This window comes from Centroberyx affinis, unplaced genomic scaffold (assembly GCF_046629955.1).
Source record: "Centroberyx affinis isolate AG114_WGS23_722 - 3 ecotype Tasmania unplaced genomic scaffold, CSIRO-AGI_Caff_v1 ptg002046l_1, whole genome shotgun sequence".
NCBI classification, from domain to species: Eukaryota; Metazoa; Chordata; class Actinopteri; order Beryciformes; family Berycidae; genus Centroberyx; species Centroberyx affinis.
Window position 1 is genome coordinate 41,607 of NW_027280381.1, and position 23,050 is coordinate 64,656.

Sequence of the window (23,050 nt, forward strand, 5' to 3'; positions counted from 1 at the left end):
TGCGCAGAGGAAGACAAAGGTGCTAAAAAGGAAAGGGACCATCTCTGCAGCAAAAGCAGGCATTGCCTGACCAAAATGAAAAGCACTCAAAGATGAGAAGAGACTAAGGATGCAGATGTGCCTTTTTTCTTTTGGTCAGGTAGGGTTGGCCATTATTAGCCGCAATCTAAACTGAGCAAATTTATTATATTGGGCCAGCGCCTAAATTGATATGCAGCTTGTTAGATATTATTTATTTATTATTAAGTCATAATGCAGGTCTAGTACTAACATTACTGTAAGCAGCTGCTGTCTATATAACTTTATAATCTGCTGAGGATTTGCTTGTGGATATCATTAGTAATAGATATGCAGTAATGTTGTAACTACCTGGGGGAGTCACTGGGGGGACAGAGGGTTATACACCTACCGTCTCAAATTGCTGGCTATTGAGCAACTCCACTGGAGCAGTTGGTGTTTCTGTGCCTTGCTCAAGGTCAATTTGATGGTAGTTGTTTGACAGTGGGGAGCGTGCTTCTTTTTCCCTTGCCCCACCCAGACTTACCCAGTCTATCCATTTTGTCTGGTGGTGTGTGTAACGAGGCCCTGGTGGGGATGGGGTTGGGGATATGGCTGCGCTATTGACAGATATACAGTTTTTGTACTTTGCTGCGAAAAGGCTGAAGGTGAGGGAAAAGGTCAACACGTTAACTTCCTTTCTCCTTCACAAAGCAGAGGGGGGGCTGGCATGGCATAACTTGCACTCTGTACTCTGCCAGATTGCCAGCCAATTAAAGGTTATCAGAGCTCAAAATAATAGTCCTGCAGGGCCGCTCTCCTAGATAGGCACCATCTAAATATATATTGCCTCACCACCTTTTACTACTGTCTGGCATCTAAGTAGTGAAGAGGAAGTAGACGAGCTCCTGTGCATGTGTTTGTTGATAAGCCATGCGGGAAAATGGAGGACACATATATCGCTACAAGGGTCTTATCTTCCTCTTTTTTTCAAAGACCTCCCGACTCAACGAGCTCGGGTGAACACCACACATGAACGATGCCCCCTGGTGGTTGACCAAAAATATAACATTGGTGTACGTTCAAACGCACACAAAACAATGTATGACTGCCAAGATTATATTGAAATCGAGTCTTCTTTCATTCACTGCTCACTCCTGAGGTCTACACCTCCTACTTCACAAATGGAACTGAGAGACAAAAGGCAACAGGACTGCAGAAATGCTTGATAAAAGGATAGGGCGGGCAATGTCAGTGAATATTGTGGCTCATGCTGCCAAGTGATGCATCTTTACCTCAAACGACCCACCCCATTTGCAATTACTGCTTTCTGAGACAAGAAAAACAGAAACAATGACTAAACAGGGAGCCTTTAGGAAGCTCATCAATCATGGTTTAAGACAAAGGCAAGAGGAAAGGAGGGTGGAGTTGGAGAGACTTTGCCAAGCCATGTCCTGCATCATCCATTATAAGAGGATGAATGGGGGTCTCTATGGTCCATGTGAGAATGAGGTGAGACTAACTTGTGTCAAAAAAAGACCATACCCAGTTTCAAATGGGGTCACCAAGCTAGCGACTAGGCACAGAACACAGTGCAAAATTATTTCTGCACATGCCTGAGCACAAAAGTAAGTGCAAGGCATGAGCACACATACACAAGCAAGTACAGCTCTCTCTCTCTCCCTCTTTCTCTCTCTCTCTCTCTCTCTCTCTCTCTCTCACACACACACACACACACACACACAAACACACACTCGCTCTCTCTCTCTGTCTCTCACACACACACACACACACACACACTCTCTCTCTCTCTCTCTCTCTTTCTCTCACACTCTCTCTCTCTCACTCAAACATTTTTTCTCTTGGAAAAACTAACACACAGCACTGAACATCAGTCTCACCTGGATGAGTGATTCGCTCAGTCTTTCCTCGTCTACCTCCAGCACAATGTCCCGGATCTCTTCATAAGGCAGGCGGAACGAGCCCAGGAAAATTGCTGTTGTGATGGAGAGGGAAGAGAGAGTCATTTCCTCCCCTTTTTTTATTAGACCGCAGGGTTCAAAGAGACATTTCAGCACTCATCGCTCCTCAGACAAAATGACCACAGACCTAACTTGTCACTTGGAAAAAGTAATACACTTTCTACCCCTCAATAGGATTGTTTGTGTCAACCTGACAGAAATTGGGAAGGAAAACATCAAGATTTACCAGTAACAGTGAAAGGTGCAAAAATAATACCATCTCTGCTCAATCATTCCTTTAAAAAAAAAAGAAAAAAGAAAAAAAAAGAAAATATACAGTATCATAATAATAATAATAATATAATGTATTTATTATATATTATAATGTGCCAACAAAGAAATCAAACAAACAAAATCCCAGGTAAGCAGTTATTTGGTCCGAAATCAGGCAAAATAGTAACTTGTTGATATTATTATTATTACTATTATTATTATTTTGGGGGAGGAGGTTATTGAAGTTTGGGTGGATACAAAGAAGCATATTGAATTCTCCTTGGGGACAGGGTGGTGGGGGTTTCACTCTCCAGGTGGGGTGCCTGCTGTGGAAATTGGAGCTGATGGTGGGTCCAGGTGGAAGTCACAGGTGGAGTTTTGGTAATGAGCTGGAGGAGAGTCACTCAGCAGCTGCTGTACTTCTACAGCAGCAGGACTTGATGCCTGTATTTTATGGAGCAACCACTGAGAGGGAGCAGATCCATAAATATATGGATCTTTATAAATATATAAATATATGGGTATTTATATAATATAGGGTTATTCACCTACCATTTCATTTCAAACAAAGTGATTATGTATTACTGTATCACCAAATTTTTCCCCCAATTATGGTTGTGCCTGCAGTGCAGACGGGAGCAGCTAATAACCAGCAGGTTCAAAATGTGTGAGGAATCATTTGGCAGGAAAACAGTGTGATGGGTGTGTGAATGCAACACCTTGTGGAAATTTTGTAACATTCTTACTGCTGTGGCATCACACAGTGCTTCAGTATTTAATTTAGTTAATTCCAGAGTGTGATAGTCACATTGTAGGAATAGTCAGAAACACATCAGAAACTGCTACCTTTTAAAATAAAATATCCACCCCACAACACTTTAACGCTGTTAGAAAACAGCTACTGGTGATGTACCTTGCATTCCAGGGATCATTTTGTTGTTTGGTGGTGTATTTTTCTTATTCTCGTGGATAACTAGCCAAAGACAGCTGACATGATGTCTTGTCAAAATGCTTCCAGCACAGTTACAATGGAGTCTAATAAGAGAAAAAAATCCAACGATCTAAAACAAATAGTGAATGTCAGGTTTTGGTCAGTCCCTCAGAACTGAAGAGGAATTTATTCTTTCTAAACATCACTTTGCACCGATATTTATCACACAGCAAGAAATCCAAGAGAAAGAGATACCCATTTCTCCACCGACAGTAGCCTCAATAGTTCACAATGCAACACAGCTGCAAGACATGTGTTTTGAGTAATGGTGAAGCCCCACCAAGCATGCTCCGCCAAGTGACAATTCCAATTCCATCTCTATTAATTTTCGATAAGAAACGAGCAATTCTCTGTGCAGCACATGCTGGTATAGCTTGCAAACCAAGCACAAGACACAGGGAAAAGGTGGGACAAAAGTTGAAATTTAGTTAACTTTATGCCAATGAAAGCAGTATTTGCCATGCACGAACCAATCCATTTGACCAAAGAAGATGACATTAATTGCGTAATGTTTCTACCAGCTTTTCACACTTCACACCAGCTTTAATCACATCATTACCAGGAAATAGTAAGCTAGCTGCCTGAGCATGTCTTCTGAGGACAAACCAATTATAGCAGTGCTTACATGTGTTAATATTTGAATGATATGATTGAATGTCATGGTGTGACAAAAAAAAGAAAAACCTGACCAAATGGTGTTCGAACCAAGCAGCCAAAACCACAAGTGAATTTGAAGCCAATAAGGCCGGCTCCAAAAAGACTCCAAACCTGGCTCAACTCCATGCAAGTCAATGGGACCACAGCCCAACTTCTCACTCAAAATATAAAGTCATTTTTATGGTTATGGTCTCAGCAGCTAATTTAATTTCTTCTAATGTCTGTCCGTATGGAGATTTTCAAAATAATTGTGTTAATAACGATATATAACGAACATAAAACGGGTTGTTTTCCTAGTGATAGACAGGTCGCCGATTATGGGCCAATAGCAGGCGTTGCTGTGCCTCTGCAGATGACCCTCAGCCTCGCTTTGGCTGCGCTGGCTCCAGGAAATGTCAACATGGCGGCGATTGTATACCCAATCTTTTGGCTTCAAAACGGCCCTGCAGAAACCTACCTTTACAGTGTATGGTTCAAACAAGATATTCAGATATAAATTTGATTTATAGTGATTTCAAGTCAAGTCAATTTTATTTATATAGCCTTTTATCACAAGCATGTCTCAGAGGACTTTACAGAGAATGTGTCTAGCTAGGTCTAACTAAACACAATCAATGGTGAACAAAATTAGGGAAGGACAAACATTTTTGATTTTCAAGAAAATCACTTTGGTTGGTTTTCAAATGTGAAATGGAAAATTCCAGTTTCCAGCAAGTTTTGGTAAGTGATTAACAGTGTGACAGTATCCAAGGGGTAGAAGGGTAGAGGGTAGAAAGACACCCTATTTGATGAAATTACAGATTACTGCGGGTGAAACTGGTTAATAAACACAATTTAGATATATTGTAAAGGCTTAGAGTTGAAGAGAATATTCTTGCACGGCCATTTCATTGCAAAAGAATAGTTGCATTTTAATTGGTATCATGTTTCAGCTCATTGTTTGACAACTAGCATACATAACACCTCTCTGAGAAACCTATTTGCAAAAAAAGAAAAAAAAACCCAAAAAAACAAATCATAGCAAGGAGTAAAGACTTAAGAAATAAAATAAAATTCACTTCATCATTCATTGATGTTTCAAGAACAAAGGAAACCCCAGAAAATTCTGGGGTTTGAAGAGAGTGAGTACAAGTTAATGAAGGGGTTATTTTTGACTGGGTAGTCCATTGCGCAATCCAAAGATACAGTAAATAACAGCTCATCCCATATCTGGGAAAGTTGATTCATGCTCATGGAAGCATGTCTAGCGAGCCATGGTCATCTTGATCTCAGTGTGAGGTACAAGCACAGTGGACAAAATGCAAGCTTTATCAGGCTGGTTTAGTAAGGGTTTGCATAATCATTATATCAGATTACATAAACTGGCACTGACATCTCTAAATTACCTTCTATCCCACCAACCAACCCCATCTCAGCCACCATCCTTGACCTTTCAACACTAACACACATCAAAATTGAAAAGAGAGCTTAGAGGGTTCAAGGGCAGGCAGTGAATGTGATCTATGATGCAGTAGTGTGTGTCAAGGCGACTCGGGGGAGCTGTGTAGGAGCACATGTCTCCTAGCCATCGCCGCTCTGGAGGTGAGATTTTCTACACTTGTATTTGCTTCCTGCCAAAATCGAAGCCCATCTGCCAGGGTTGTAATCAAAGATGGCAGCAACACCGATCAACATTGTCAGAGCCCATATACGAGTGCTCATGCAATGGCATGCACACACTGGCGCTCGGAGATACACACACACAAACCCCACTCTGTGTGTCATCCGTATGTTCAACTCGCCTGCCCACTCCTGACATCAGACCCCAATATTTTCCCTGATAAACTCATTCATCTGTCCTCTGTTCATGGAAGAGGCAATGATATGAAGCCCCCATGTGCCACTGTCAATGCTATCACCGCCACATAGGAAGGGAATTGCTAGGGAGGCACATGGTTGATGTTTCTGATATATATCCCTCAGAGTATTTTGACATTCTAGTTTGCTCCCACTTGTGCAACCCTCAACTGCAGTACACAGCGATTTATCCTTCACCTATAAATATATTCATCCCAGACTGATGTATTCCATGGCATATCCCTCTACTCTTCCCGTATAAGAGAAAGAGAAAACAAAAACAGGGACAAACAAGAACAAGGGGGGGGGGGGGGTTCTGTGACTTGTAATCTTAGCATTTAACATGCATATTTCATGAGGAGTTATCGGCTGTATTGTATCTCTGAGGTAAGGGATATCCAGGCTGCAGCAGAAATCCCTACAGGGTGGGGGACGCAATAAAAATTGCTTTCTCATGCTCCCCCCATCAATCAACAGAAGGCTTCCGGCAGTCACCCATTTCTTGGTGTAATGAATTCATACACACACTTTATGGAGATGGGACCAAGGGAGTTCATAGGGGGAAGAAAAGGCGCAAGGTTGAGAACTGTCAGTGCAACACTGAGGCATAAGCTTTTTATTGTTAACTTATACCCAACCTGAGATGATCACCAAGCCAAGAGACCTCCCCTTCCACACATGACGGCACCAAAATCAACCAAAGGTCGGAAGTTGAGGTAAATAAATCTATGGTGATCACTCAACATTTGCTCCACACAGGCTACTAAAACTATGACAACATCTCCACGTAGCTTCAGTGCTCAATTCTGTTAGACATTTGCTTTACAAATCATTACAGATGGGGAGCTTGGATGCAATCTATATGCAGCTGTGGTGACCACTGAACAATTGCCAAGAAAGCATTTCCCAAAAGGCTCAGGTAAAACAATATTACATATATTGAATTAAGGGCTTTCAAAGCTGTTTGGGGGGGGAATGTAAATGAGGTGTCAAGGAAAATAACACAGACATTGACACATAAAAGGGTTGTCATTGTAAAATAGAACAGAATAGCCTATACCACTTCATAAATTGATGGTGTTAAACATGTGGTTATTGATTGTAAAATGTACAGTACAAAACAAAACAAAACAAAAATAAATTTAGACTATAGATGCCAGGGGTGCAGGAGTTTAAAGATGGACAAAACTGCATGTACTTACATAGGTTCTGTGCTGTCTTGGCATCCAGGATCCGAAGCTCTTTCGTCTTTTTCTTGAACTGGGTCACTCTGTCATCAGTCTCATCCACATCCTTTTTTACTGTAGAAAAAAAATAATGTGTTTAGCATTTCTATATTAACATTTGGCAATTCATTAAATAAAAAAATACATATTTAGAAGTCTTTTCAAGACCTCCCTAACAAAGTGAAATCGTTAAATTCATAGGAGGCAAATGGTTGTCATTTTTCCATTATTGAAATATTAACATTTGAACTGATCAATCAATTACAATTTACAATTTCACATTTGGCAGACGCTTTTATCCAAAGCGACTTACACATGAGATTTGCATACAACACAAGCAAGTTTCTAGATAGGAGAGAACAACGAGAGTAAGTGCTATAGAGCTAAGTTCTGGTCCAACAGGACAAAGGTGCTACGAGACAGTGCAACAAGCTAAGTTCTGGTCCAACAGGACATAGGTGCTACGAGGGAGTGCTACAAGGCAGTGCTATGAGGTAATGCATAGAGTGCATCAATTTTTTTTTTTATGAAAGGAGGTATTCTCTAAAGAGCTGGGTCTTTAGCCTTTTCTTAAGGATAGAGAGGGATTCTGCGGATCGAATGGAGTTTGGCAACTCGTTCCACCACCGGGGAACCACAGAAGAGAAGAGTCTAGCTAGAGACTTAGGGCCTTGCTGAGGTGGCAGCACCAGGCGCCGCTCCATGGCAGAGCGATCACTTTCTCATGCTTCCAGCACAACCAGAAATGTACTTATAATACATATATAGTACTTATATAATATAAATACATATAAATGGGACATTGTTGGTGCCTTTTGTGATATAAAATAGATAAACCATTGAAAGAAAGAAAATTTGGGTTATGCCAGTTATTATGTCAGAGTTGTTCTCACAAAGCATACTGCTCTTAAAAACTAAATGGCAACAATGGTGCTGAACTGGTTAAAATAAATGTTGTCTTTTGTGCTCAGCCTTACACTCAAGAGTCCACTGCACATATGGTAAAACCTGAAGGTGTTGACAGGAGGATATGAGCGATGATAGCCCCCTTTAACATTACACACTTTTTTGGCCCCATGGTTGACTCAGAGGCTGCAGCCTGGAAGGCTTGTTCCACTCCTCAAGTCACAAGTCACCTGCCTCTTATCAAGCCAAGCAACTGTGTTAGCCCGCTTAGCCCGCTAACTGTATACAAACTCTTTGTTAGAATTGTGCCTTTCATTTTAGCATATGAAGGAATGTCTGATTTATTTATCAATCATTTATAGGCTAACTTAGCTTTGATGCCAAGCTAAACCCCAGCTCGCAAGCTAGTTAGCTTGCTGCTCTATGGTGCCTCCAGGCTGGTCTGGGTCACAAGGCAAGCCAGATTCCTGAACTGCTGATTCGCAAATTATCCTCCTTCCAGGTTGGTTTGTTAGCCTCAGAGGCTGATATGAAACAATGACTGCGTTTACATGGACTTGAGTATCGCCGTTATGATTGGGTTTTTGAAGTATCCCATTTTTGTGTTTTCACATGTAAACATCATATCCCGATTTCAGAAACCTGGATAAGCCCTTATCCCGGTTTTGAGAAACCTGATTATGCTAGCTGGAGTACTCCGAAAGAAACCGGGATACTGTTGCATGTATACATCTTATCCCGGTTTCTGACCGCTGCCGACTACCTGCGCAGGCGCGGCTTCAGCCAAGTGACGTAACAGAAAAACACAAACAATGGCGGCAACGAGAGCATCTCACTTCTGGAGCAATGAGGAAACAGAGTTTTGTCTTTCGGTGATGAAATAATTAAATATACTTGGTAGTTTAGATGGGAGAAAGCATCGAAATGCTGACCTATTCAAGTCTGTAGTATACAGACTACAGGACGCTGGTTTCCCAACACGTACAGTGGAGCAAGTCAGGTCACGGTGGGAAATACTAAAGACATTACTACGTGGCCAAACATCAAAACAAAAGAAGTGGCTCTGATCCAGCAACTTTCTAGCCAGCCTGACACCGGTCAAAGTGGAGGACATGTTTAATATTTCCTGTCGCTCTCTTCTTCCATTGCTGGCAATAAAGTGGATAAGCCAAATCCACAACGTGATGTTGGCATTTAATAGTGCTAAGACCGCTATAAGCCAAAGTGGACTCATTTTCAATAGCAGTCAAATTAATTTAAGGTTAACAGTTACAGAGGAATATCAGATTAACGATTTCAAAATTGCCGGTTTGTGTTGTAAACATCACAGGCGCCTGCGCAAATAGCATGCAGTAATCAGTAACCGGGATACTAGTATTTATCATGTATACGGGGATATGAATAACCAGATTTCTCTGTGTTCCATGTAAACGCCATATCCCGAATATGATCAAAACCGGGATAAGCCTCATAACCGGGATACTCAAGTCCATGTAAACGCAGTCAATATTTCTAACAATGCTAGTTCACATGCTTCCTTCCATGCTGGTTTGTCAGCCTCAGAGGCTTAATGCTACTTAGCATGCTGGTTTACATTGTGTTCTCCTTCCAGGTTGGTTTGTCAGGTATGGCCTCAAAGGCTGATATGAAACAATACTGTGGTAGTTCATATTGTATCCTCCTTCCAGGCCAGTTTGTCAGATCAGAGGCCTGGCCTCAGAGGTTGATATGAATGAGGAGGATGCAATGTGGATGCTAAGTAATATAATTCATTATCAGCCTCTCAGGCTGATACCAGCATGTAAGGAGAATGCACTGTGAACTAACATGGTAAGTATTGTTTCATTTCAGCCTCTGAGGCTGACAAACCAGCCCCGATCATTTAATATCAGCCTCTGAGGATGGCAAGCCAGCCTGGAAGGAAGTTGCAGTGTAAACCAGCACAGTAACTAGTATTGTTTCATATCAGCATCTGAGGCTGATGACAAATCGGCATGACAGAAGGTTAGGAAAGAAGTGAATTACATTAGCAGTTCCGATATCTGGCCTCCAGTTTGACTCAGACCAGCCTTGACTCAGGACATAAATTACATGCAGAATTGCCTTTGCAGTGACATTAGTTAGGGTTAGCTAACAAAGAGTGTGTTTACAGCTAGCATGCTAACAGTTGCTTGGCTTGGGAAGAGGCTGGTGACTTGTGATTGGCTGAATGACAAGGGGTGGAACGAGCTGAAGCCTCAGAGTCGACCATGGGGACAAAGGCAGAAAAGCACATTAAACCGGAACCACATAATGTGCAAAAAGATCTGTTGTCATATCACAACAAGCACACTGTCCTGTGGATGACTTTTCCCTCTTCATTTGTTTGTGTGTGTGCCAACAACACTGTCTCTGTGACAGTGGGTAGATGGTTGATAAACACAGCTCCTTCCCCTAGGCTCCGTCTGTCAACCTCCTACAGCCAAGGAGATAATTGTGTCACCGCCATAATCTTAGTGAGTGACACAAACTCGCTGTTACATTGCTGAACATGGTAGCCACATCGGTCAAAGACTGAGGAGACTGACCCCTGTCTCCACGATGGAGAGTGTGCATTCCTTGCATTGGGAAAGACTGTTTATCAGCGAATATTACTCTTAACATACCCTTCACATGCTGTACATCAAGCTTGTCTAGAAACACGGGTGTATACACACAGAACATGTACAAAAGCACAACTCATTTATTTAGGAGTTAACCCTAAAGCACACAACAAAAAATGTAAACTGGAAGTACTGAGGTAGGGAAAAGGAGATAGAGGAATGGGAGGACTGGTGTATGCACAGGAGGAGGAAACAGCAGTAGGAGTAGGGAAAGAAGATTCCTTAGACCCTTCCCTCTCTCCTGATGGCTTGTGGGAGAGGCAGCACACTTTGCTGCTAATCATCACAACTCCTCTGTTTAAGCCCAAGGTGGGAGTCTCTCAGGAAATCTAGAACAAACAAGCCGCTCCCCTAGCGCTGGCTTGCATATTTGAAGAAACAATCAAAGAGGCAACATCTCCTGGGCAGGCAGAAGAAGTAATGCTGGAGGCGCCTGCCGAACTCCAGCGCTTGCTGTCAACACATGACTTCAGGGATGACATTGTTTACCGTATAAAGCTGTGTTGAAATGGGGGGAGGTATGTCCCGTTGCTACAATACCATGGTTGAAATTTCTGTAATCAGCATCCGAGCAGGAGCCTCACTTTGGTTGCACTATGACTTAAAGGCCACTCAGAGCACAAGACAGGACAGGCTGCTTCACCCTTATTTCATAAATGCATTGAAATGGGAGTGGCTAGCCTATGAATCTGAAGTGAAGATGTTTACTTGAGGAAGTAAGAGAATGATGGTCAAGATGTAGCAGAAAGATACAATCACTGAATCTTGATTTGGTTGTATTGTTGTATTTTCCAGTGTGAAAAATTACTGCATTACAGGAACATTTTCGACTGAAAAGAGGTTGTTAAACTTTAATTTGAGGATGTGGCTTTTGTGAGGAATTTATTTTACAAGACTGGCAAAAAGATGTCCTTGGAATTCAGGGTTAGTAATTTTCCTCTGCCACACACACACCAAAGCCAACCTTTCACATGAAGTCACTCAACAAATGTTAATCAAACCGCTTATTTACGGTAAATCACTTCCACAAATCCCCTGGACAATGATATCACTTCCACAAGTGCATTGAGTCAGGGTAGCCAGGTTAGTTTCTGTACCAAGCTTCTTCTTTTTTTCTTTTCTAGCCCAGCTTGATGGCTATGATCCAAGGAACCATGCTGGGTTTCTCATGAGGCAAGAGCCTTGGACAAAGAAACTGGAGAGCCAGAAAAAATAAAACATCAGGAAACAATGATCTCCCTCAGAGGATGGCCCACAGACTGAGGGCAAATTAAACTGAGAGGGGGAATTTGGCTGGTTGATGTTCTAAATCGTTCTCTTCAACCTCCATTCCCTTTCCTCTACTGCCACTTGAATCTCTCACCTGGGTACCTCACACTCTCAGCAGGGCGCTCTCGGCCCATCCGTCAGTGGCTCAGCTGTCCTCGCCCTTACCCCCGGGCCCCACGCCATCTCAAATTAAATAGAAAAACAGTGCCTCTAATAATCTGAAACAGGCACATTCCTTTCTGATATCATCCTATAGTGCTCAGAGCTCTCCCGCTGGGCACTGAGTAGTGGCATCAGTTGGCTGATTCCTGCTACAGTATTTGCTGGCTGACTCAATTATGCCACATGTCACATGTTTCCTCTGAGCACTGCATGTGGACTGATGGGCCCTGGAGGGCTTGCACAGACTGGCTGCCATGCTAGTCAGAGGCCCGGATGTGTGGAGAGGATAACTGTAGGTGGCACGTTTCAACCAGATGGTTCACCACAACAATAAAGTGGGTTTTATAAATATGACCTACATGCAAATTATATTGATAAGAGTGACTAAAAATCTAAAATATCTCAGTTCACTTGGCATCAGACATCGGTCCACTTAAAAAAAAACAAAAAGAAAAAACAAAAAGAAAAAAAAAAGTTTTTTGTTTTTATGAAAATGTGAATTTTTGAATGTGTTTCGTTTTATTCTGCCAAGTAAGCTTTAACCTCCCCAACCGAGTGGTTACACAACAGTTGATCAAACTCCTTGCCAACGTTTAAACGTGTTTTACTGGTTGCCTAGTGGCTAAAATGTAATACTCTGACAACAATGCCATCCCTCTTGCACAGTTTTTTATTTGTTAATGCAATCTCCTATGCATCCATTTATTGGAGAACGGCTTATGGTGGGCACAATGTGGGGGTGTTTTTTTTGGCAGCTAGCTGGTTTGCTTGAAGCTGCCGTGCACAATGGAAACATAAAGCTATATCTCGTAGAGACGTATCATTTGTATGACAGCCTGTCAGACCAATGCATGGTGATAATACAATCCTAATTACAAGCTAATAACAGAGACACATTAATTTATTAATTGTTACTGGGTGGAATAAGAGGGGTGGAAGAAAAGAAAAATAAGAAGCAAGTTGGGGCAAACCCTAACAAAATAAAAATAATACAAAAAGCTGTTCATCAGTTCTCTTAAAGAGCCTCTATCTTACACAAAGTAATTATTATGTGCTATTAGCAGAGTAAAGACATGCCGAGCCCATGTAGGACAAAAAAACATCCTGTATGCAATATGAATGATGCCTTCAGAGCAGCACACCCTGTACTATGCAGAGCTCAACTTCTGCCAGATGGTCCTCTAAGAGAGATGAAGTCAAATGTTTTTGACTTGATATTGACACATGCAAGCTGGAGTTGAGAAATGTGCCAGTTAAATATAAATAGTTAGTATTTCACATTGATTTATTGTAATATAGTAACTTACAAGGGTGGGAAAGCTTTGTGAAACACATCAGGGAGGAAGAGTGTTTCACAATCATGTTTAAACAAAAAACAAAAGACTCACTTTGGCCAACCTAACCACATGAACAGAAATCTCTGGTGAATGTAACTGTTACTCATTCCATTAACTGTGGGGGAGTAAAAGCTTGCTCAGTGCCAAAAGGAGTCAACGGAAATTAAGGAGGGTTCAATGAAAAAATTATTTGAGTAAAAACTGATTTGGCTGATTAAGGATGACTTGGCATCTCTGTTAAGCCTTCTCTGTGGGCTTTGGACTGAGGTATACCCCTGGGAGGCTCTGTGATACCAAGAGTTCTCCAACACTTGGACGTCCAGTCTGTTTGCTGGCCCAGAATCACTATCCTGGTTGCCTTCCATCTGATATCTCCCTCAAGACGTCCAGAAAACCCAGGGCATTACAAAGCTAAACACTACCACATGTTCACTTCCGGACACAGACTGTCCGGCTGAGCCCCGCCACCAGACACCATAGAATGAGGGGGCCTTGAAAAGAAATAAAAGAAACTGCAGATGACAGGTCTTCAACAAACATATTTAAAGGCAAGGCAACACAGAGTGGAACAGACAATGTGGAGTCGGGCTCTCCACGAGGCAATTTATTCCCTCGAATGTGCAATCTGCCTGCAAACATGTGCCCTGTCCTCCATCTCAGGGATTCACACTGAGGATTGAGCTGCTGGAGAGCTGCCAGCCCCTCTAAAGGAGATGGATTCTGGGGAAGAAGAGCTACTGGCCTCAGCCATGCCGGCTTCACTGAAATATCAATTCTGCAGAAAAGGATTGTAGTAGTAGTTCAAATTACATATGCTGTTTTAAACACCTCTGGGTGAAATTTTATTTTTTTCATTTAATTTTATTTTTTTGTTGTCTTATTGTCTTATACAGTATATATACTGGGGGGGTGTTGTCTATATAGGCTATATATATTGGAGAACAGAAGACAAATGTTTTAGTTCAAGAAAGGTTTTCAACTTAACCATTGCGTTGCAGTTTTGCCTCTAAAATGTAATTTCAGTGTCTTACACAGTAATCCAGTGTTCAACAATGAAAGTTATGAAAGTCACTATAAAGTTACAAGGAACTCATTTATGATTGTGTCTGTACATTGTGTGCTTTGATTTGTCTTTTCAGCAACACTTTGTGCTTTGGTCAAATAGGCCAGTTTTCTGTAAATCGATGAAAAGTTTGCCTGGTAAGCACCCACAGTGCATCTCAGCACATTAGGCTGCCATGTTCCAGGGTACACTGCCTTTGAAGTCCTGTATCTCTTTCATTTTCACCCGTGAAAACAGAAAACAGATGTGAAATCCTCCCCTGAAGACTGGGGTCAAAATATGGGAGTGTACTGTGCGTAAGTAAAATGTATTAAGGGGGAAAATGGAGTGGACAAAGAGTTTGCTAAATGTATGTTGGCAAGATAGAGTGTTTTGGGAGGGGAAAAAAGAGCCTGGACCAATCACACCTTGAATAATGAGTGAGACCTCCCAAAATAGAGAGCATACTCAAGGTTTGAAAACACCATTTGACCAGTGAATTCCAGCTGTGACCAATTTCTCCCATTGACTAGGGCTAAACAGAGGTCTCTCTCTCAAACCCAAAGCCAATTTGCCGTCTGGATATAAACCTCTCTCTCTACTCCTCCCGCTATCTTGGATCTCAAAAGCGTGCTCCCACTCTCAAAAAGGCAATCCTTTTCTCTTTCACTCAGGGACCTGAAAACGTTTCTTTTACTTTCAGCCCGGCAAAGTTGCATTGATCGGATAAAAAAAAAAAAAAAAAGATCTACAAAATGAAGCTGAGCAAAGCATAACAAACGGCTTGACATCGAGAGAAGTGCTTCATGCATAATTAAAAATGTGCAAATGGGAGGGGTTTGGTTGGCTGTTTCGGTGGGGGTGGGGGAGCGGGGAGATGGTGTGTGTTTGTGTGGGAGGGAGGAGGGGGGGATGGGAGGTAGATTCTGATTTTGTGTTCAGGAAAGCTTTCTTACCATTCCATTATGCATCATATTACCAGACAATTTGGGCGTTGAGGGTTTTTTTGGTTAGTTTAATTTTTTTTGAATAAATACAAAATAAATACATAAATACTTGTTAGTGTAGTGATTAAGTATCTCTCATAGCATAACTTCAAGTAATTTATGTATGTGTTTTCCTTTGCCAGGCTCTAACCTTTACAAAGCAAGAATGTTGGAGCTGTCTTTTTTAGAAGTACTCCTCAGCCCAAGGTGAACCAATTACAATGGAGCTGCAGTTGGGGGAGAGGTGGAACTCTCAACCATGCAATCATCATCATGCCTAATGATAACAGGGAGTAGGGGAAGTGGCTGATAATGATAATGATGATGGAAATTGTGGAGAGTCTGTGAAGTGTGAGTGCATGCACACCAGTCTGAGTCAAGTAAAACACCCCTCCCAAAAATATGTACATGCGTGCACCCGTTCATCCCTGCATGACTGCGCGCAAATAAACGACTTTTTGAGCCAAGTAGCTTTCTGGGGTCAACTGTCTTCCCATCTTGAAGCAGCTGGTTCTTGTTATCCAAGAATAGAAGGTGTATGTGTGTGTGGGGAGCAGGATGGGTCCCGCAGAGTGACACTCTGACCTGTGGCCAGTAATGTCTTCAGTATGCAGGGGAGAGGCCCAGCCCACGCTTGAAGGTACACAGCTGGGCCTGGAGCACGGCCCAGTGGGAGAAACCACCTCCTCTGCTAATGAGACACACATCCACACACACACATACACAGATCTCTTTCCTGTTTCTCTTCCAACTGGAGATGAGAAGGATTCCTGCAAAATATGAACGTTCCCTACAGTATGAGGATGGTCAGTTTCTATCAAAAGTGTAGAATCAGAGCAGAGATGTCATCATCGTGTCACTTGCCAACTTGCTAGGTCTGCTGTGAGTAAGAATTTGCTCTTAGGTGAGATTAAGGATACAAATAAACCTGTGCATGCTAAGGAATCTGCTAGCTGTCGGTGGTATTTAACTGATTTCTCTTAATCATCCACCCCTGATTGTTGTCATCGGTTATAGTTTGTCATGGGTTTCCAAAGGAGCTGCTGGAGGTTTACTAATATCTTATTCACACTGGGGGTATCCCCTGACTCCAGCTAATAGCTAATAGATTATCTAATACACTAGGGATTTATGTTCATGAAGAAGGAGAAATCTCCCATGAACGGAAAGAGGAGCGTTGCTCCTGCAGTATCTTGTAGGTCAAAAAACTTGGCATTACACCAACAATCAGGGTATTTGTTCAAAATGTACCAGGGAAATGAACTTAAAAGAGAAAAACAGCATAAACATGTTGAGCAAATGAAAATCCCTCAAATCAATAACTGAGCATTGTCAATGACCTAGGCCTTGGTACAGCCTTTTAACAAGTATATTTAATCTGCCCACATCTTCACATCATTGTTGTTCTATCTCTCAGAGGCAGGGAGTGTGGGAAGGCTCTGACTCTGCCTTTTAAATTGGTCGTGGAGACAGGCTCCTGGGGGCAGCGAATGGATTGAGCCTGACAGCCGATCAGCTCCAGGAAACCATTCTCTGGTTGTGCCAAGGCAGCTCGTCGTGACCCAATGCGCTTGAGCGCTGGTGGAAAGACAGTAGCTGATGGTCCAAACGGCTGCCCCTGGCGTCCATTAAGACCCCGCCATGCCGACCTACTTTAAGCATTCAGTAGACAATGCTGAAGCCGGGCTCATGTCACTACGGGGGGATGAAGAGCAGAGATTTGAGGCTAAGGCTGTTCCTTGGACAGCTGGCAGGATAACTGATGTCCCAGCGGTCTCTATTACCTCTCCCAGCACCACGCTACATAGGACGGAGCCCAGACAGAAACACAAGAGTATACAGAAAGGGGATAAAACAGGGGTATCATGAGGTAGCTATACTGCTGCTCACCTTAAAAACTTTTGACAATGGTTAATTGCGCTTTTTTAAAATGTGATTATTTTCCCTTCAAGTTTTGATGAAAGTATGTAGAATTAGTTTGAAATATGTTCAGTATGTCATTCAGGTATTTTGCAGCAAAACTGCATGCGCTTCGTCTGTGCAGTGATTGCCCTACTTTGGAGTCTAGTCGACAGGCCTGCGTTCTGTACATTTGTCAGCTGACAGAACATAATCTGCCCTCTCTTTTTTTCAAAGAGCACTTTTTCATTTGCCCTTTCTCTCCCTTTCACCAATAGCCCATTTCTTTTCTCTTTTATCATTGCTTGTACAACATTTCAGGATGAAAACAGGATGTAAAACACAAAGCAAGCGGAGGAAAAAAGAGGCGGTTCCATTTGTATTCTGTCTCTATTAGTTCAGTTTCGTTGTTTCTTTGCTTTTATTTATTTGCCTATTGCCTTGTGCTTGGCCTTGTCACCCTCTGATCATATCTTTTGCAATAATCCTTGGATCCAAACTTACCTAGTCCTTGTAAAGCCTAGCCTTATGACTAAAAAAAATAAAAAATAATGACTGATGGAATAAAGCTGCAAGCTGTTTTTTGGGGCATGATTGTTGAGAAGAGAAAGATAAAAAAAAATCATTTGTATTATGCAATGTCACTAATTGTGAGACTGTTTGTAGTTTGAACAATACTTCAGTTTCCTGACTTTTTTCTTCTCACTGTAGCCACCATTGCTTTTTGCAATCTGAAAAAAGGCAGGTTTGTCTAGTCAAACAGCTAAGAACAGATTGATGCATGAAAGGTTGTCAACCAAGGAAAAGACGACCATGCAAGGTTTATGTTATATTTTTAAGAAATGTGCTCAAGTATTATCCCTTCTTCTTGTGAAGGTTAACCGATAGGTTGATCCAATTTGTCTACCAAGGCGTGAAAGGACTTAAGAAATACTTCACATCTCTGTGCTGGGAAATGTCAAGGTTTGCTGAAGGATGAGGACAAGAGGAGGGGGAAATGACTTTTTCCCTTTTTGGCGGCTTGACTCCATGCTTGTTAGCAGCAATAGGTTTATCCTTGGGAATCAATGCTGGGACAGATATGTACAGAATAATTGTAAGTCCCCAATCGCATAAAAGACAGCTGGTGCTATACCTGCCACTAAAATGCATGCCTTGCTGCTCAGCACACAAACCATGGATACCCACCCACCAACCCCCAACCCATCTAAAGATAAACAATTCCTGACAGGCATTAAGTTTTGAGTATATTCTGCGCTGGGATGGCTGGGGTTGGGCCGGCAATGTGATTGAGGCTTTAACAGCTTCCTTCATGTCACCTCCTGATGACTATTCTTCAGACAGCTGCAGAGGAACATGTTCTGGTGACATGAAGGTGTCAAAGCAGACATGCCCTGATTAAAGATGTACCATTCAGCACCTGGGGATGGAGTGAGAAGTGAGGCGAGGAGAATATGAGCATGAAGAGAGGCACTCAGTCGTGAACTGCATTTGAATCCCAAAACCTCAGTAGTTGTTGAGCTCTTCACCTGCCTCGACTTTTACAGGGAGTAGTTATCTTTCTCTCTCTCTCTCCCTCCTTCCAAGTCGCTGTCGCTCTTTCTATCTTTGCATAACAGATCAAAGAGACATGGCAGTTATACTCAATCAGTGCTCAGACCCAAGGGAGGAAGAGGTGGAAGATGAGGACAAGGGAAAGCGGTGTCTAAGCGACAAAGAAAACAGTTAGGAAGAGTGCTGACTCAGGTCAGGAGTCATAGTACACTATTCCCACAGGAATGCATGTTGATGTGAGAGAGAGAGTCATGGCTGGTGCTGGGTACTGATGTGCTCTGCGTGGGCGCAACGTCCAGCTGGTCAGGGTTAGTGGAGAAAAGAGAGAAAGGAGAAATGAAGAGAAAAAGAGGGAGAGGGAGGCAGAGAGAGAGAGCACAACAAAATGAAAAAGAGAGAGAGTGAGAGAGAGATAAAAATATGAGGAATGAGGATAAAAAAAGCCATGCTCTTGCTTCTCTCCCCTCTGGCTTATGTTACTCAGGCTGTTACCCAGAGGGCCCCCATCAGAAACCCACACACACCATCTCCCTGGCCTTCTAGTCCACATTTACTGCTTCCTGTGAAACCCCTGTCCACTGGCCGCTGATAGCCAGCTGCAGCCAAAAGAGCTATAAGAAAAACAGAGACAAGATTGTGGGGCGAAATGGCAATAAAAATGGGAAACTAAATAACCCCAGTGGAAACGGTGAGTGTCTGATGTGTCAGTGATGGGGAAATAAATAAACAAACAAATAAATAAAAATTGAGACCTCACATGTGCAATTAAAACATCCTTCATTATGGCTTTGTGACATTGCATGTAGCTAACGGGCAATTATTTTTGATTTGGCTTACAAGAGCGCAGCACATGACACTACATGCTGTACGATGTCCAATCTTGATTACAGTTATCCTTTGTTTAGTTTAACGGCGAGAGTTAAAACAGTTTAGTCAGACTTAATGAGTGATAATGATAGACTTGCTTTTGTGCTGTAGGGGAAGGGAGGGGGTCAGCACCCTGCATGTAAAGCGGACATTTGTCTCTGGCACTGCAGGCCTCACGACTCCACTGGCAGTACTGTAATTGGATTCTTGACCTCTGCTGCAGAGGAATTAGGGGTATCCATGGTGTTGGGGCACAAACCATTCAACCCCAACATGCCTCTTGGTGGGATAGCTTATGATGCGTTTATGAGGCCTGCTGCTGCCCTGCTGTCTGGATGACTCTTGGATGGGATTCTGTTTTAACCCAATGGCAGTAAAAGTGATGCTGAGGCACCGAGTCAGTCGCTTAGTGCTCAAGTTTGCCTTGTAAAGTGGAGCCTGTGAGCGTATCGAGCAGTCCAATAAAAGACCATACTGCCGACCCAGGCTTTTAGTTGTTACTACCCTAGCCCTACACCATCAACAGAAATCATGGCACCACAGCTGGCCACCTCAATCATACAAAAAATGAATAGATTTTCTCTTCCTTTCTTACCTAACAACCTTTTCTTTCCTACTACAAACAATCTAGACAGGGGTTCCAATTTATTTTTCATTTGGGTGCCTTGTGGCTCTAGTTCATGCAGAGAAATATTTCCTGAAAGAAAATGAATTTAAAAAAAAGAAAAACAAAATCCATAAATAACGTTTCAGTTAGAAGTGAATCCATATGAGCCGTAAGGGTTACTGCTGGACTGAAAGAAATGGGGGAATTAACAGAAACTCCAGTCAGAAAAAGAAGCAGCTGAAACACCGGCACATGTTTTAGCCCTCCTGTTGTACAGCCACGATTCCAGTACAGATGGAGGGGAAAAAAGATACTTCTGTGTGGTGCTGTAATATGATAACACCAAAGCTCTATGAATAGCTTTTAAAAGGAGTGCAGTGGTCAATAGAGAGATGGAAAGGAAACATGTGGCAGAAGTGAGAATGTAACTTGTGTGTCGCTCCTCTCTGATCTCTTGTTAAAGAACGTGTCTTTCAAATCCAGATCGACTTACAGATGCATTTACAAAGGTGCAGGCAGTTGCACAGAGGAAGTGTGATTTAACACTACACATTTCCGCAATTTAGTGAGTGTTTCACCTTCAATTACTAAGATGTCAAAAATATTAAGCATATTGATCGTGAAATGTGATACCAGATGGGACTTGAACCCATAATGCCCAGATTAGGAGGCCAGCACTGTATCCATTAGGCCACTGGCTGTTCATCATAATTGGGTTAGGGCAGCTAGTGAAACATATACTCTCCAAAAGTTGCTGTGGTGTGCTGATCAAAAGCAAGTATACAGGCCTCTGCTGCTCCCGGCCTTTTAGTAGGTACTGCTAGATGAAGGGAAACTGCATGAGGGCAAATGCACGTCCAAAGGCATGTGCTGATCACTGGAATGTGTGTTCTCTCTCTCATTTATTTACTGACCCTGTCAGCCTCACACCATTCCACCACCATCTCTCTCGCATACACACACACACACACACACACACACACACACACACAAACACACACACACACACACACACACACACACACACAGATATCGTGCAGTGATTCTAGCTGGCCTTGATCTCGACAGGAGCCTTTGGAATCTCTGACTCCCTGGTATGACTCTCTCTCTGATGGATTGAAAAAAACCTCTACACATAAAGTGTACACATGCGAGCACACATGTCCACATAAGTATGCACACGCACCACGTGTGCACACACACACACACAAATTGCCACATCTGAAATATACAAAAGAAAAATAACCATCCACAAAAGATGAACACATAATCTTCAAGCGCTCTCTTCCCACCCATCACTTCATCTCTAATAGCCATAAACAACAGATAAACACAGGTTGTGCATGGCACCAGATGCTTATCTCCAGCCAAATGTCAGTTGTCAGGTGGATTTTATGGATGTTCCGATTTGCCTCTGACATACAAAGCATAAGTGCACGCATGTTAAAGATAAATAGCTGATTCCTGCCAAGGCTTATCATACAAGAGAAACAAGGAATTCATAATGGCAGAACTCCAGCTGCTAAGAAGACAGAATTAGGTTGAAATACATGAAGATGGAGGGGAAATACATGTATACAGATGATACACTCTAATACACACAATCTGTTTATTCCACACTGCATCTTTTAAACACCTGATACACTGTACACGGCGTAGCAGATACAGCACACACTGCAAACAAATTTGCGAGTAGCATGTGAGACCACACCACCAAACTCTCCCACACATCCACGTCGCCGTCTAAAAAGAGAAAGCTGCCAGTGAACTCCACATACTGCACTGTACTGAGTTATCTGCTATCTCTAAATAAATGCCATTTCTACATTTGATACGCTTTCAACATCCCACTCCAGGGAAAACACACTGGCTAAACTACTGTCATTACAGCCCTAAAAGGCAGAGTTTGTGGTGCTTTGACATGTAAGTACATCACTTAAGCAATTTGGTGCTTAGAATGGTTATTGCTGCCATTCTCTTAAGTACCAGTCTCTGAATTGATGGGCTCCACCTGAGAAATGTGAATCAACTTAAATTGTAGCAAAATATGCACTGGAAGTATTTCACAGTCCTGGGTGTTATGAAAAATGTAATTGTCCATATTGTACTCTCTGGCTCAATATTTTAATTTAGGTGGAAAAATATGTCAGAATTGAGAGATACTACTGAGGTCAAGTAGACAAAGAGTAAGTCAAATAAGCCGTTTGAACTTGACAATGCCACTGATCCATGTTCATGTGAAAAGAAAAATGTACCACAATTACATTCTTGTTTGTTCCTTCCTTTCGTCCCTCCAACAATATCTTAACTTGATTCAGACTGATCCATGCAGCAGTGATGGGACTGGAGTGGAGGGGAGGTTCACAGATCCTACAGCACAGGATAAGCCTTCCATGGAGCAGGTGGAGAAAAAGGCCAGGGATCATCTTGAAAGGGATATAGCCTTCCGCCAGTCATCCATACCTAATGGCATGGGATATCATGTCTGTGGGTGTGTGTGTGTGTGTGTGTGTGTCCACGCAAAACTATGTGTACTGGAAATGGGAGGCCTATTCTTGGTTCTAACAGACAGCCTCCCAGGTGCCACATCTTTCCCAACCCAGGGTCTGTTATCTCTGACTGCAGCTCAGCCTGGTGAGGTGGGGTCGCTCGCAGGATGTACCGAGAAACAGTGGGAACCGCCCTGCCACTGTGTTTGTTAAAGAGGGGAAAAAAAATAGGAAAAGGAAAAACAGGATGCTGTTGAGATTCAAGTCTGTCGAACTAAAATAATAATATTAAAAAAAGATTTGAAAAAAACATGAATAAAAAATTTATGACAGAATTAAGGAGGAGGTC

The 23,050-nt window shown here is 42.4% G+C and overlaps 1 protein-coding gene across 1 annotated transcript in view; it reads right to left on the bottom strand.

The window, feature by feature from the left end:
* The window catches only part of LOC139654121 (protein diaphanous homolog 2-like), a gene marked incomplete at its 3' end in the record, with an annotated part of 136,222 nt that overhangs the window by 31,476 nt on the left and 81,696 nt on the right, over window positions 1-23,050 (bottom strand). The window contains exons 13-14 of the mRNA XM_071531159.1: window positions 6,918-7,016; window positions 1,899-1,993 (exon numbers count right to left, since the gene is read on the bottom strand). Coding sequence (XP_071387260.1) covers window positions 1,899-1,993; window positions 6,918-7,016 — 194 coding nt within the window. The remainder of the gene's footprint in view (window positions 1-1,898; window positions 1,994-6,917; window positions 7,017-23,050) is intronic.